The sequence below is a fragment of the Eutrigla gurnardus genome, assembly GCF_963514095.1.
Source record: "Eutrigla gurnardus genome assembly, chromosome: 2".
Taxonomy (NCBI): Eukaryota; Metazoa; Chordata; class Actinopteri; order Perciformes; family Triglidae; genus Eutrigla; species Eutrigla gurnardus.
The window spans coordinates 4,054,616-4,070,152 of NC_139916.1; the positions used below are offsets into that span (position 1 = coordinate 4,054,616).

A 15,537-nucleotide genomic window follows, 5' to 3' on the forward strand; every position below is an offset into this window, starting at 1 on the left:
TGTGAGGAAATGATTTCATTAAATTGTCGGGCAGCACAAGGGTCCTCTAAAAGTATGACTGTGGTTCTTCATCCAATCAGAACGTCTGGAAGCCGCTGCTCGATGGTGAGTCATAAATGAGGACTATGGACGCTTGCATCATCGTTATTTCACTGAAGGGTGTGGCGTTGCATGGAGGTTATTCCTGATATCAAAGACGAAGCCTTAAATTGTGTTTTTTTAAACAACATGATATGAAATAAAATGTACACATTTTTTTACATTTTGGAGGGGTAATCAAATAAACGGTGCACATTTGGGAGCATATATGTTTATTTACTTCTTTGTTTGATCGTCCAACCTATACGTTTATGTTCTTTTACCCTAAATGTGTATGAAAATCCTATTTTTCATCAGGGCTCATCTGAGACACCAATATTCTGAAAACAAAATATTCCAACCTTATGAGCAACAGTGTAGAACAACGTCACCACAAACATGATCATACAGCTGATAACTGAGTGTATGTACACACACACACACTCGTGACACAAGCAGACATCGTTTGCTCATTATCTGTTTTCCAATCCATCACAGTGTATTAATGAAGCTAATACAGAAGGACAACAGGATCAAAGTTGGGGCTTGCTCTCCACGTTATGATTTTATGAGCTCGATGTCACCCGGCCATTTGAAATTCCTCCCGCATCTCCTGCCGCTGATCAAAGGGGCCAACCACCTGCTGTGCTGGCAGGCCGGCGCTGCGTTGGGAATATTCAAAGTCATTGGAAGACAATAAGATTAAACCGTGTGTACGAGACGGCTGAGTAGACCGGCGTCAGGCCTTTTTCTTTGGAGGTGGTTGAGACTCGAGGCGAAAAAACCAGCATGGCTATCGGCTTATTATTAAAAAAACGGCTCAGGCCCAATTTAATAACTGCCGTCCGTACAGTAACGAGTCTCTGTTCCCCCGCCGGCTACGCCACAGATCATATCGGCAATAAGTGGGATGAAGTTGGAGAGCGGTCTTTGCATATCGCTGACTTTGGTAGGACATCACAAACTGGTATTCATGACTCGACCGAGATTCCCTTCCTCGTGTCCTTCACTGAACGACTGCAACACGCCCCGACAAATGTGATGCAAATTCACTGTGTCGCTATGCCCCCTTCTACACACACACACATGCACACACACTGCTGTGTCCCGCGGCCATGGCAGTTCCAACTCTGGATGAAAGCCGCGTGCTGCCCCTGCATTAATGGGTTCAAAAAAAGGACTACGGGCCAAAAACTTCTGTGTTAGTCGATCACTTCCTCTATCTTCTCTTCCGTTTCTCGCCCATGACGTCCACATAGAGCCATCTTTTGGAAGAGCGATCTTTAAAAGCATCTCCAAACAACTGTTTTGTCAACACAAGGGGGTACTGGGTGAAAAAGCCCGGGCACGAGAGTGGACAAGGCATCTAATCCATTATCAGATGGCAGGAAACGCAGAACAAAATGGAGCGGCGGAGCCAGCTCAGTCCTAACCATGTGGTGGCTGCAGCTACTTTTTAGCCAAAAGGAAGCTCTGCACATCAAGGATGCCTCTTCCTGAATCCCCCCCCCCCCCCCCCCCCCCTTCTGCAATCCTTGGATCCTAATTCTGTGGCGGCCTGTTTGGCATCACATGAGACGAACGCTACAAAAAAATCTCAAAACTGCCTCACAAATCGTGATCTAATTGTTCAACCAGCACACTTGCCTGTATTTTGATCATTTCAAAATCACGTCTTTTCTATCCATGATTTATTTATTGACAGCATATTTAAAGTAAAAAAAAAAATTCATTAAAACAGCAATTAAATTGAGTGAAAACACTTGTCCTGAATCACATGAAAAAGGTTCCCGGTTTACTTAAAAAAGAGAGCAGGAGGTAAAGACAACCTGTTCTTAAATCTCTCGGCGCTTGGCCAACAACAGTAAATTAAGCAGCATTCAGAGCGGTGGTTGTCCACATCTTGAAAGCAAGTGTAGCGGGGAGACTAATTAGCAGAGCGGCGAATAAGGAGCAACGTATCACTGCAACAGAAAGGATTGGTTTTGCCACAATAGGAAAAATCAAAGAGGGAGACCGAGCTTTCTTCCCCTTTTTTTTCCTCCCCCCCTTTTTTGAATTGATGCAGTTTTTCGCCCTATCGTCCCCCTCCACATTGATGCAGAGGAAGAATGTGACCGAATTAGCACATTTAGCAGATCTGCAGGATTTCCCTTCTGGCTGCATAATTTGTTCCTGCGTGCTATCTTGACAAGTACAGAGCGAGCAGAGAGGAACCCAGGGCCTCGAGAAGGAGGACTCGACTCCGAGGCATCGCTGGAGCGTCTGTGATTCCCTGTAATTAGTATGTTAACTGTCACGGCGACAGATCAGGCCCTTTGCAAATGACCTCGCTGTCAAGCAGTGGGTGTGTCTCGCCTTATACAGGCACTGCACTGCCCTCTGTTGGCAGGGAACGGAATGATGGGAGGGAGAGGAAAAGCATGCAACTACGCTGTGATGTCAGTTAAGTAAGACAATTGAACTTACATGCAGTAAATTAATCTCTTTAGTGCACCGTGTGAGTTTTTAAAAAGCCCACCGTGATCCCGTCATTACAGTAGAGTCGCAAATAGTTTTCATCATCCCTGTTCCAGCTGTTTAGTAAATTAATTAAAAGCTTAGGATGCAATGATGACATTAGCATGCCGATGCTAACGCGGTCTCTTGGGTGTTTGCACTATTTATTTCAACACACCTCAGGCAGCACAACCAGTACCTGCTGTCCTGGCCAATACGTGTAGTGGGAAGATGGCTGCAACTGTTGACAGGCAATATAACGCCTTTGTACTCTCGTGCAATGAGTGACATCCTCCAAAACGTATTTTGACTCCGCATTATAAGATAAAAAACAATAAGCTAGCTCTGGCCCAGGAGGCAAACTCCAGTTCTGAAAAGTGAAGCCAATGCTAAAGTGCCTTAAACCTGCATTCTTTCTAATAAACAGCAGGGGGCGAGTCCTCTGGTTGCAAAAAGAAGTCTGACCATATTAAAGTGAGAAAATGACCCTACTTCTCACTTGATTCATTATCTCTGTAAACATTGTTAACATTTAGTAATGTATGGTCCATTTAGAGTCAGATAGATGATAAAGCAGGGTATCATTTGGGGCATGGCTACTTTCTGACGGGTCACTACCATGGCTTTGTCCTGTCTTTCTGTGTTTTTGTCCTACAACCTTTTTACCTTTTATAGTGTGTTTTCACAACATGAAACCTAATTGTAACATGTTGGTGGACTACAAATATTTATTCAGCATTCATATTTGGCTCCACCATCTCGTGTCACTTCTGGTTGCAAAAATCCAAGATGGCAAACACCAAAAGGCCAATCCCCCAAACCACCAGACTATGCTCTTAACACTCAATTAATTTAATATGAACATTATTTTTTTTAGTGTTAGATTTAAAAAATTGTAATTCCGTATTACAGGCTGGCACTGAATATTAAGGCTGGCACTGAACTTTAATTTTTTTAAATTAACTAACTAATTGGAGAAATATGAATTGATTTTACAGTACCAGCATCAATCACTATCAATTCAAACTTCAAGGCACTTCCAAAAAATGTGTTCAAAAAGAAATTCAAAGAGAAGCGGGGCATGTGTGTGTGAATATTCTCGTCTTCGCCGTTATTTCACAGGTGCTCATGAAAATGAAATCCCCTCTACGGCCACCTCCTGTTATTAACAGCATGTCGGTGGAGATTTACACCGGGAGTGCCCACCCACCACAGCTGCATCGCTGCCTCTGTGGTTTTTCTTGCATCTCTGTTTCCTGCTGACACGGGACACAGCTGGCAGTGGACCTCATAACCATCACTTGAGTTTAAAAAAAAGCAGCTGACTGCTGATGGTTTTTAGTCCGAGCAGAGTGGAGATTCAGATCTACAAAAAAAGAAAGCCTGACCTCTCTACACTCCTGGTACATTAGCCAAGAGGTTGGAAACTGTCACAACTCTCCCAGAGTTGGTGTCTGCGAATGCCAAAGTTTGACTTGTGCCCTGACCCCAGCGTGAGGTCCCCCTTTGATTGGGAGTGTTAAGCAGTCAGAGCCTGTGGGAGCTGTCTCGGGCCCCCTCTATTTTGTGACAGTGACACGTTTTTGGTGTGTCTGGAGTTTCGTTTTTCTTTTTTTGCTGGAGTAGAAATTAAATCGGCACTTCCACTCTTTCATTCTCATATTCTGCACGCCGAAAGCTCATCTTTCCGCTCCGATTGAGCAGCGGCGGCGGCGGTGGAGAAACATGTTTACGGAGAGCGGCTCCAAAACTGTACAACCTGAGTTTTGAGCTAAGTGCAGGTCTGAGTGCATTTTCAGCGAACACAGTTCATCAAATAAAAATCGATCAGGAGATATGTTATACTGAATTCCACAGCATCTCTGCGGAGAGAGAGCCTTGCAAGAAGCCATCAGAGCAATTTTACAGCACCTGGAAACGTGTTAGTATCTATGAATTTAATATTGCAGAGCACACCTCGGCGCACCAGCAGCCACATCAGGCTCTGAGAAAAACATTAGAACAATACAGGAACAGAGCGTGGCACAGTCGGCATCATGGGTCATCATGGTGATGCATGGGACACTGACGATGACAGAAAAGACGTCTAATCAGTTCACACAGGGGGGGAAGAAGAAGGGGTCTCGAAGAGGCTCGGGTCTCGGAGAGAACAGTGTGCTCCCTCCCAAACAGTCTGGAGCACAGGTGCGTCCCGCTGTTTGTGTTTTTCCTGTTTCGTGAGGAGGATATTACTGCGGCGTGAGGAAAGGGAGGCTTGTGCCTTGCGTGGTTTAGAAGGAGATTTTAATCCATGCTGTGGCATCTGCTCTCGACAAATCAGAGAGAGGCGGCTGATATCTGCTTCTCTGAAAGGCAGGGAAACGACCTTCAGGAAGAGGCATTGTGTAAGGTGTCAACTCGGATGTCTTTTACCTAAAGGAAATTAGAATAAAGAACTAGAAAGAAATCACCAGGAAGGGAAAAGGCCACCTTTTTTCACGCTGTTACAGGACACACACACACACACACCTTTCCTTCGTATTGGCTGTAGAAAGCAACCGGCCACTCTGAGTAAACAAGCCCGGACCCCCGGTGACACAGCACGTATGACAGAAGTGATGACCTATACAACACGTTTTGATGGAATCACACCTACGCCCCAAACAAAAATTGAAGAAGACACCCACAAGTGCATAAATAAATAATAATGGCAATCTGCGTAAACTAGAGGAGCGTATGAGGGGTTGAGATGTGACCAGGCTTTGCAGGGTTTTTTTCTTCCTGAGCTGAGACACAGAAGCTAATCCTCTCAGGAAAAGAGAAAAGGAAGCTAACCCTGATGCAGCCCAAACCCCTTTTCCAGTTTGTCATTACTCACTTCAAAGCATACATGATGAAATCCCCCAAGGTATTATAAGAGCTCTGGCATAGCAGCATCCTCAACCCTGTCCTAGCCTAATGCCTAATAAACGGAGTCTGGAAACATGTCCCTTTACGATTTCGGAAAAGTCTTTGTAGCCTCGGATCTTTAAGAACCTTTTAGAGTTTTGCAGAGGAAGAGGTGCCTTCCCTACTGGAGGAGATATGAAGGCGTTTGTGAATCATTATGCCGGCCAAGGGGGATTCCTGAACCGTGCCCCCCCTTCAATATAAACTGCTGCACATACAGTATGCATATGCAGCGCTTTGAGAGTGCTTGGATCGGGACGGGAAGCAGGCATTGATCATCTTCAAGGGTTTGTTGAACGAGCGCTTATAGAGACATACAGCGCACAAGAATGTGTCCTTCGGAGAAAGGGAGGAAGTTGGAGCCATTAAGTTTCATTCACTAACACCATCCGATTTTTCAAAGATTTCAAGGTGCATTTCCATGCTTTTCCAGCCCCTTCCAGCTGTGGTAAACTCCATCTTTGTATCAATCCAATGGTCAGTATTCAGTCTACTTATTATGTCACTTGTTCATCACATTAAATGAGATGTTATTGTCCTCTAAACAACCAACATGATGTTTGGAGACAGCTTTTTACAGAAGGACCACAAATGAAAGGAAAACTAATTCCACTAACAGATCCACAGAAATATAATCACCAACTATTTTCATCATCTGTTCATCATCAAAAGTCATTTTTCATGCAGAAATGTCAGAAAATGCTGTTTTCAGTCCCTCAAATATGGAGATCTTCTTTTCTCTGTTCTATATGTCATCACATACAACACACATTTCAAGACCTTTATTCTACATCCAAGCACTTTTTAAACCTTGAAAACACCACACTAATATTCAAACTGTTTTAAAGGCTTTCATGTGACTTAATAAAATGGAGAGGCTGTTTTGAATGAAATAGTTTTGACTCAATTTGTCCTCTGATCAATATCATCTGATGTACATATACAGGTACTTGCGTTTTCATCTTTATTTATATCACAATACCGTGATATCGTGATACGTATAGTATCGTGATACGTATAGTGTCGTGACCAAAGTATCGTGAGGTTGCCAATACTCACCCCTAGTAAGATCTGATCCATTCATCGTTTCCGCTGATTCTCCTTGAGAGGAATCTGGTTCAACAGTTACCCATTCTGCTATAGTATCTCCTATTAATCCCCTTAACCCGACTCCCTTTGGGCTGCTCCGTTTCCTCTTTCAAAATGGCAGCGAGGGCAAGGAAACGGAGCGTGCCCCGACTGTTTAACCAACGAGGACCATCAGAATGTGGTTTGTCTAATAAGCGAGATAGCGTCTGAGAGAGAGAGATGGGAAAGAGAAAGAGGGGGAAAATGAAAGAGATAAATTGAGAAGAGTCCGTCTGCGCCCGCCGTACTCACTCAGCAGACTTGTGATAAGGTTTATCTCAAGGTGCCTAACGAGTTCACCCCAGTATCCCTCTCCAGCTTCCCACCGAGTGGACCGGTGGTGGGGGGGGGATGCCGGTGCTGAACACAGCCAGCGGTGGGGTTGAGCTCCCTTAGGTGACCTGTACGTGTTGCTCATGCTACGCTGCTTTAAAACTTTATTTACTGAAGGAAATGGCTTCGGCCCCTTCGGCCACATCTCTTTTAATCTGGGATTTCCTTTTTTTTTCTTCTTGCCTCCTTTTCTTCATCCCTTTTCTGCTCACTGTAACTCAAGACTGCCAAGAGAAGCTGCGAGAGCCGGAGAAAGAGATGCCGCGGAGCTTTGGCACAGAGAGGCGTTGGTGTTCCCGGAGGCAGTGGCTGAGGCAAAGATGGAGACACGGCGAGGGGAGAGGGGGCTGCTGCTGAGTTAAGCCCCTAATCACAGTCTGCTCTGCATGAAGGACTTAAAGTCACTCCATTTAATGCTACCTTCTCTTTAGTCAGAGAAGGGAAAGAAATACGACTGCTTACCTCCTCAGCTTTCTGATACCTAGGCTCCCATTCCTCTCACACATCCACTCTTGTCATGCACAGCAGTGCACAGCTGCAGCATATAGTCAATCATATATACTTATATATATATAGACATATACGCAATGAGGAAAACTTCCATGAATACATACTTGCACACACAGCAATGCAAGCATGAAACGTTTCCCCCACTTAATCTCACTTTAGCCTTAATAACGCGAGCGACCGCCACGCGTCTTTAAAGCAGAACATACTTCCTCCATTTGATAGCAGCTCTCAGAAAAAGGGAAAAAAAAAAAAAACGACTTCACGGTGAACCGTATTGGCTGCTGACCGCGGCTGGCGTGCTCAGCTGCTTCATTTGTTTGTGCGAGATGGGGAGAATGCGAGGCGATCCTCGGAGACGGCCGGCGGTCCCACCGGCTCCAAATGCATTAATTGACTTGGCTCCGCTTGCAGCCAGGTGTAACACACTTTTGGCAGGAAAAACTCGGGAACGGCGGCGAGATCTTTTGGGAAATCCCCCCCCACACCCCATCCCCTCTACCCTGTCAAAGTTACACTTTCCTCATTTCCAGCTGCTGCTTCACCTGACCTTCCCATCTCGTCCACTTGGCCAGCGGACTATGCGTCGGCGTAGAGGTCTTAATCTAATGTTGGAACATTGATTCATGCTTGGGTGTCCCACAGCCATTAAGATAATTGCATGATCACTTTATAACATCCTCCCTCAGTGGCCATGGTAATTTGGCTGGCTCCCCCCCCCCCCCCCCCCAACACACACACACACACACCACCTTCCTCGGTAAGACCCATAACCGCATTATAGCGATAGGAAATGTGGTCGGAAATATCATCTTTCAGCCCGGCAAATTGATTTCATACCATTTCCACTGACTCCTAAACCCCTTTTAGTCCATCTCTCACCTGTGCTGACCATTTGATCTATCGGAGGCTTCTAGGTCTTAACAGCTTGTATTGATCGGAATTCTTCCGCCAGCATCTTAAAGGGGGGGGAGCTCTCGTGTCACCTTGTAATTCCAACAGTGGAGGTATTTTTGAGTGAGATCATCGCTGAGACAATGTATTTTTAGCTGTTAGGGCGAGACAAGTGGGCTTTGATTGCCTTCAATGGGAAACGGCTGTGTTAAATGGCACTATGATCTCTTTTCGACAAAATCTTAAAATAAAGCTTCCACCACCACGATGGACTAATGGCTGCTTAAGAGCAGAACTTAGCGTCGGTGGAAGTGAAACGGCTCTGACAGATCGAGCCAACGGGGAAGCACTTTGCTTCTCCAACGTCGACACTCGGCTCGGCTCAGAAAAGACGCAGCAATTTGCAAACTTTTTCAAAAACTGACAAACAATAATGTGAAAAAAAAGTCCCCCATTCCATCGTTGATCATTAAATACTTCATTTGTTATTATTAGTAATAATATTAAGTGTTATTGTTGGGCAGCCAATTACACTGATAACAGCGAGAGCATTAAAAAAAAGAAGAATTGCTTCCATTATTCATTATGCTAAGTGCTTCTGTAAGTCATCAATCAATATATAGTTTATTTGCAGCTTTTTATATTTAGAATATTTTAGAGTGTAATTTTCCCATTTCCTTTATTACTTTATGATGTGACTAGATAGGGCGTGCCAAAAATGATCAGAGGTTTTTTTCCATAGCGTTCATTAGACTGAGGTAACTACCTTCATGTGCAGGATTAAATGTGATTAAGTACTTTGATTTGTCATGCATTTCATTCACAAACATTTATATGTAGTTGTTTTATATTATTAGTGTTTTTCTACTACATGTATTAGAATTTCTGTATTTGCAATATTAAATTACATAAAATGATGAATTCAAATGTATCCATATCATCCACAATGAGGTTTAAATGAAGCACCAGTTGTATTAACACATGACATGCAGACGTTTTTCCTTTTTTAAAACATATAATTGTACAGGGTCACCCATAACATTGGAATAATTTGCAAATGTCTTGTCTTTTAAAGCGCCAAACAAATGTTATGCATGAATTAATTTCACCTGAGTGATTGTGACACATAATGTAAATTATTGCACCTGGTCAAAAGTGATGACTGATGCATTTCAATAGGATTAATAAACAGAATATTCCAACTTTATGGGCAGCAGTGTACTTATGTTTTGGGAGTTGATATCATTAATTACCTTTCTCTCTGGTGACTTTGTTGCAAACACCGGCATGTGACAGGCGAGCAGCGGACACCAAAACGGGGCCATGGCCTTCCCTTCGTCCTCGCCACACAACCAGCCCGGCGAGTTCTCCTCTCCTGCAACAACAGAAAAACTTTATTGTTGTGACCCCAAGTTACAATAAATCTCTTTCCAGCTTCGTCAAAACAAACGCAAAACAGAAACCAGCTCGACATTTTGCAACCTCGGGTATGTAACACGGTTGGTGTTATTCCCCCGTTGTAGCAGCGAGGCCAGGTACCGCCAACACGGAGGGGCCTCGGCAGTGATTAAACCTGCACTTAATCAACAGTGAGAGTCGGTCCCAGCAGGCAAAAAAATGCAACTGCTGGATTTGAGTTATAATAATGGATTTTGCCTGGCGTGGCGCACCGTAGCTCTGAGCCGTCCAACAGGTGCACCGTCTGACAGATCTTGCCAGAAGACCTCCCATTATGTAATTTGGTTATCATGAATTTCAATTTACAGAAACTAAATTGTGCGTGAAATTCAACAGCTTGCTAAAATTCCCGGTTTGTTACCCGTACGTTACACTTAATGGCCGTCGTCTGCCTCCGAGCTTCCTCACAGATGCATGGGACTCATTGTGCTGCAGTGAAAGTGAAGTTTGTGTGATGGGAGTATTACTTCACCTGTAAACAGGTAAGGAGAACTCCTGAAGGCTCAATAGAGGAGTTTGACTGACAGACAGTAACCGAGGTTATAAAAGTGTCTTTTATTCCTGTTTTTTTTTTTTTTTTGGATTATGTCCTCACGCCTACAAGAACAATGAACTAAAAAAAGTAGCTACACTTTTTCAGAATGTGTGCTTTACACCTTTTAACAAGTGCCACTAACATAAACGTGACAGTTTACAAACAGGAGATCAGAGTGGAGCAGGAGCCTCGTCACATTCAAAGCCCGAGTACAGCTGAATAAATGACAAAACGTTTTTTATGCAGAGCGAGAAGATCAAGGACGGAACGAACAACATTGGTCGTGTTGGGTCTTTTTATATATGAAAGATGTATCTTTCAGTGTGTGTGTGTGTGTGTGTGTGTTCACACTTTCTTTTTCAATCGTTTGAGCGCTATGAACTTTAAATGAATTCTTATCCATTCATCATCGATGTATTCAAAGCATCTTTGAATAAAACAGGAACTATCTGCATGGTGACATTGACCCAGGGTCAAAATATATATAAAAAAAAATCTATTAAACTTAATATACCCTCTGGTGGTGTTTTTTTTATTATTATTATTATTTATTTTATGATGTGTATTAGCTTTGTTGACTACTGGGTAAATAAAGACTTTCTTATAACATAAATACACAACTATTCTCTGGTACAATGAAGTGAAATATGTCATTAGTATTATTGCATTAACTATGGTTACCATAACAACATAATCAACACAACATTACTTCAAACAATAATAGCATATTGTGCCCCTTGAACTGTTGACAACATGATGTGGAATAAACTGCTGGTGGGTAGGATTCCCGTTTCGCGCACTCTCACTTGGAAGGAATGAAATACACCACTCTGAAACATGCAAGTTCAGCCACGTGGTCTCTGTGTAACACTATATTGTCATTATGATTGAAAGTCACAGTTACACCTTATTACAAATAAATATATGTCGCATGAAATAAAGTGTATTTGTGCAGTACTACTTTATATGAAGTAGAATGACACAAAGGCTTTAATGCAGCGGTGGAACGTGTAATGAATGTTTAACAAGAAACATCCAGTGATACAAAGCCTGCAATACAGCCTGTATGTTACAGCTATTTATATTACTAACGTCAATAAGGCCAGACACATAATTAATATTAGACTGCAACCATCTTATTCAAGTTGATACACATCAAAGCTAGAATGACTTATTCCCATCAAAAAAATCATTTTAAAAGGTAGATTTACGTTTTTTCACTTGTGTTTATCTGATCTGTGGTAATCTATGAATCACTGTTACTTAATGATATCTATATTTGTATGTGTGCTTGGATATGCCTGAGGGTGAAGGAACAACCAACATACAGTGCTGCTACTTTACAACTTCCAGACAGCTGAAAGTTGTTCCAGTTATGTTCAACTGGAACATAATTCTAAAGAGAGTGAGTCGATCATGCAGCACCTATAAACCCTCCGAGTCTGTCTGAGGTGGAGAGGATGGAGTTAGTCATATCAGATCAGATCTATTCATTTAAAAAGAGCATCACTGTAATATATTTGTTTGTTTGAGAACTAATTGTATGTATAAAAAATAAGACAACCAAACTATTGTGGTGTCTGATGTTTTTTTAAAGACAAAGAGGAGTGGGGGCGGGGCACCCAATCATAATTTCGCCTAGGGCACCAAAATGGCTAGAGTCGGCCCTGGTAGAAGGTGGTTATTTTACTCTGCTGTTGTTTGTTATGACGACGACACACGTTAATGGGTCTGGAGCTATGTAGCTTGTCCTTTCACCCACAGCAGTGAGGCAGGAGGACCAGTAGTCCCAGTGCAGCCTGCTGTCTGCCTCATGTTCTGTAACCAGTGTAGCATGAAAGCACGGTGGACTTAGCAGTCTAGCTAAGTAGCCAGCTGTCCTCTAGTTAGCAGCCTGCGTTATTGCTACAAAGGGTACAGATAATAAGCTGAATAAAGTCGTCACCTGTGGAGCGATGACAACGTGCTTTCCTCGAGTGTGTGGACAAAGCAAGTTTCTTAGCTAGCTTCAGTCATAATGACCATGGTGCAAATAAAAATGGTTGTCCTGCTACTATGATTGGGAAGGGGAAGTCCCGCCTACTTCTATTTTACTTCCATGGACTTAACCAGGGGTGATTCTAGGATCAGAGCTTTAGGGGTGCTGAGCACCCAATGATCCCAAAACATTTTATTTAAAAAAAAAAAAAAAAACTTTATCATTCCAACATTTGTGAATGAAGAACATCAGACTTTGGGGGAAATCAAAGTCCCGTGGTCGACTTCCACCGCAGAGTAATCATCAACTCTCTTCGGCCAATTACGGGATCAGCATTAATAATGTTTTCTGTTTGCGTTTGCTGACTTCTCTTTAGTGGATATGTCAGGAAGAAAAAAATGAAGAGAGAGAGAGAGAGAGAGAGAGAGAGAGAGAGAGAGAGAGAGAGAGAGAGAGAGAGAGACAGACGGGGAGAGAAAGTTGATGTGAGAGAACACAAATTAGCCTTAACCTTCCGTCCGATGTACTAATGATGATGAATAATGGGGAACAAATGATAAGCGCCGGCCTAAATCGAAAACGGCAACCAATGGGGACACGGAGGTCACTCACCTACACACACACACACACACACACACACACACACACACACACACACACACACACACACACACGCACCTTCATTTACAAAATACGTACACGGGAAAACACAACCTCTTCTACAGAGAACTGCCATTTCTGTGGGTACATGATTTTCACAGTAATTTGTCAAAACACAACTTTGTGTGTGTGTGTGTGTGTGTGTGTCTGTGTTTGTGACTCATGTGTACAACACCAGACTGTCTACGCAATTTATTTCTGTGCAGAAAATAGAATCGTACAAGAAAAAAAAGGTAATTGAACATTTTATGAATACTACATTCTTTAGTGAAGATATCATTAATAAAACTGTACTCTGTGTGTTTGTTCAACATTTTGTATTACTCTGATTCCTCTGGTACAGTGCCCCTGCCCCTCATGCTGCATTAACATCACATTGGATTTTCCATAAATAGGACTCAGAACAAAAAAAAAACACTCATGTCAGCTTCCTAACGGCAATTACAAGTAGGGTCCTCGGACATGCGAGTTGCTGCTGCTGCTGCTCTCTATATATACCAATTAGTGTCAAGTGTGTCGGTGCAGGGGGCAAACTGCAGCAAAGCCACTAACGCCGGCGGTCGGAGACGACGAAAATGAAAACCCGGAAGTTATTACTACTAATACAATGAACTGCTTACTTCGTGTGTTGGAGGTCTATTATTAAATGTAGAGGCCTCGGAATATGAATATATCAAATACATAAAAAACATGGTATTCAATGCACAACCTTGATTTCATTCATAAGCTAGGAAACCGTAGGCAAACACTGATAAACCTGTCAACTATATAAAAGAAAATGTGCTTTGAGTTCAAGCTAAAGAAAATGACAGATTCACACAACCTCATAAAAACACATTCAAACTACTGCAGTTTCACTGATTCAAAACCAAACCATTTGACTTGAAACTGCTTTGCAATGGTGCCAAATATTATCTCTCTATACCATCACTGAAACAATCTATAGCATAAAAATCCATACAGCATTAAACTGGCAATGAACCGACAAAATTCTTTGGCAGACTGGAGCCCACGGATGCAGTCGGAGGCTCACATTATTTACCATTTATATCAAAGTGTCGTCATGCACATCACTGTGATGACCAGGGAATAAAGGTCTCCTATATGCAGAAGGCCTTATGGGAAATATTCTACCCAGATAAAGAAAGTTATTGAAAATACCTGGAAGAAGCAAAAGCAAAACCAGGATGGAGTTAGAGGAGCTTTTTCACAGCAGGATGAACGAATAACAAGCCGGTACAGGTCCATTAGAGATCCCTATTCACTTAGAGCTCAGGTATAGAACCACTTCTAGCTTCGACCTTTAGTTCCTCTTAAAACATGGTTATTACATTAAACCTGTGCGTTGCCGCATGGAAGGGTTACATGGGAGAAATGTCGCCAGCGGCTTTGTGCAAAGACTGTGGAGTGGCTCAGCTAGCTTGAAAAAATAGTAAAAACTAATTAATAATAAAATACATACTGGTGTTTTCGAAGAAAAACAACACACAAGCATCATAAAAAAAATAGCAAAGAAGTACATTTATTGTCGGAAGCTAATTATTCTGGTATCTAACATTTGCGAAAACAAAAACTTTTTTTAAAATAAGAAATAAATGAATGTGAGCTGTGAGTTTTTAGAGCATATAGGCACCGCAGTTGGGACTCAACCAACTGAGAGACCCAGGGCATGATGGGAAACACAATACTAATTTACTGTGGTAATTGTAGTACTCCACGCTAGATTGGAAGCGATTAGTCTTCGATGTTGTGCGATGAAGGTTTAATCTTCACATGTCTCGTGTGGTTGATTGTACTAAAGGTTATTTATAGAGCACTTATCAAAACAAGCCGCTTTATACTGCAGACATACAAATAACAGAATGATACTGGTGATATGAATTAATCCGAATGTGTCTGATATCTATATTCTTTGAAGGCTGCTGGTCTGACTTGTCCTCGGCTTCGTAATCGCCCGATCCATCAGCTGACTACGGGTCATAACCTCCCTAAACCTGACAACAATGTACAATAACTACGTACAAAAACTACTCTACAATAACTACTGTACAACAACTACTGTACAATAACTACTGTACAATAAATATGTACAATAACTACTGTTCAATAGCTACTGTACAATAAATATGTACAATAACTACTGTTCAATAGCTACTGTACAATAACTACGTACAATAACTACTGTACAATAACTACTGTACAATAACTACGTACAATAACTACTGTACAATAACTAATGTACAATAACTACGTACAATAAATATGTACAATAACTACTGTACAATCAATATGTACAATAACAATAACTATACAACAACTATTGTACAATAACTACTGTACAACAACTACATACAAAAACTACATACAACAGCGTTGTAAAACCAAGCAGGAGATTTGGTTTCTCTAGTTTCTTTATTCATATCAGGCTTTTGTTTCAAGTCTTCTGCTTATGAAGATTAATTTGCAGAGCATGGCGCTCCATCAACCCCGGTGACACAAAGGCCAAAGATATAGACTAATTAAATACACCAGTGCAATT

General features: G+C 42.2%; 1 protein-coding gene across 3 annotated transcripts in view; it reads right to left on the reverse strand.

The window, feature by feature from the left end:
• arhgef10la (Rho guanine nucleotide exchange factor (GEF) 10-like a) overlaps positions 1-15,537 on the reverse strand; it is a 118,799-nt gene that overhangs the window by 29,851 nt on the left and 73,411 nt on the right. For all 3 annotated transcript variants that reach the window (XM_084033308.1, XM_084033310.1, XM_084033309.1), the window contains one exon: positions 9,621-9,742. In XM_084033308.1, the coding sequence (XP_083889434.1) occupies positions 9,621-9,742 (122 nt within the window). The remainder of the gene's footprint in view (positions 1-9,620; positions 9,743-15,537) is intronic.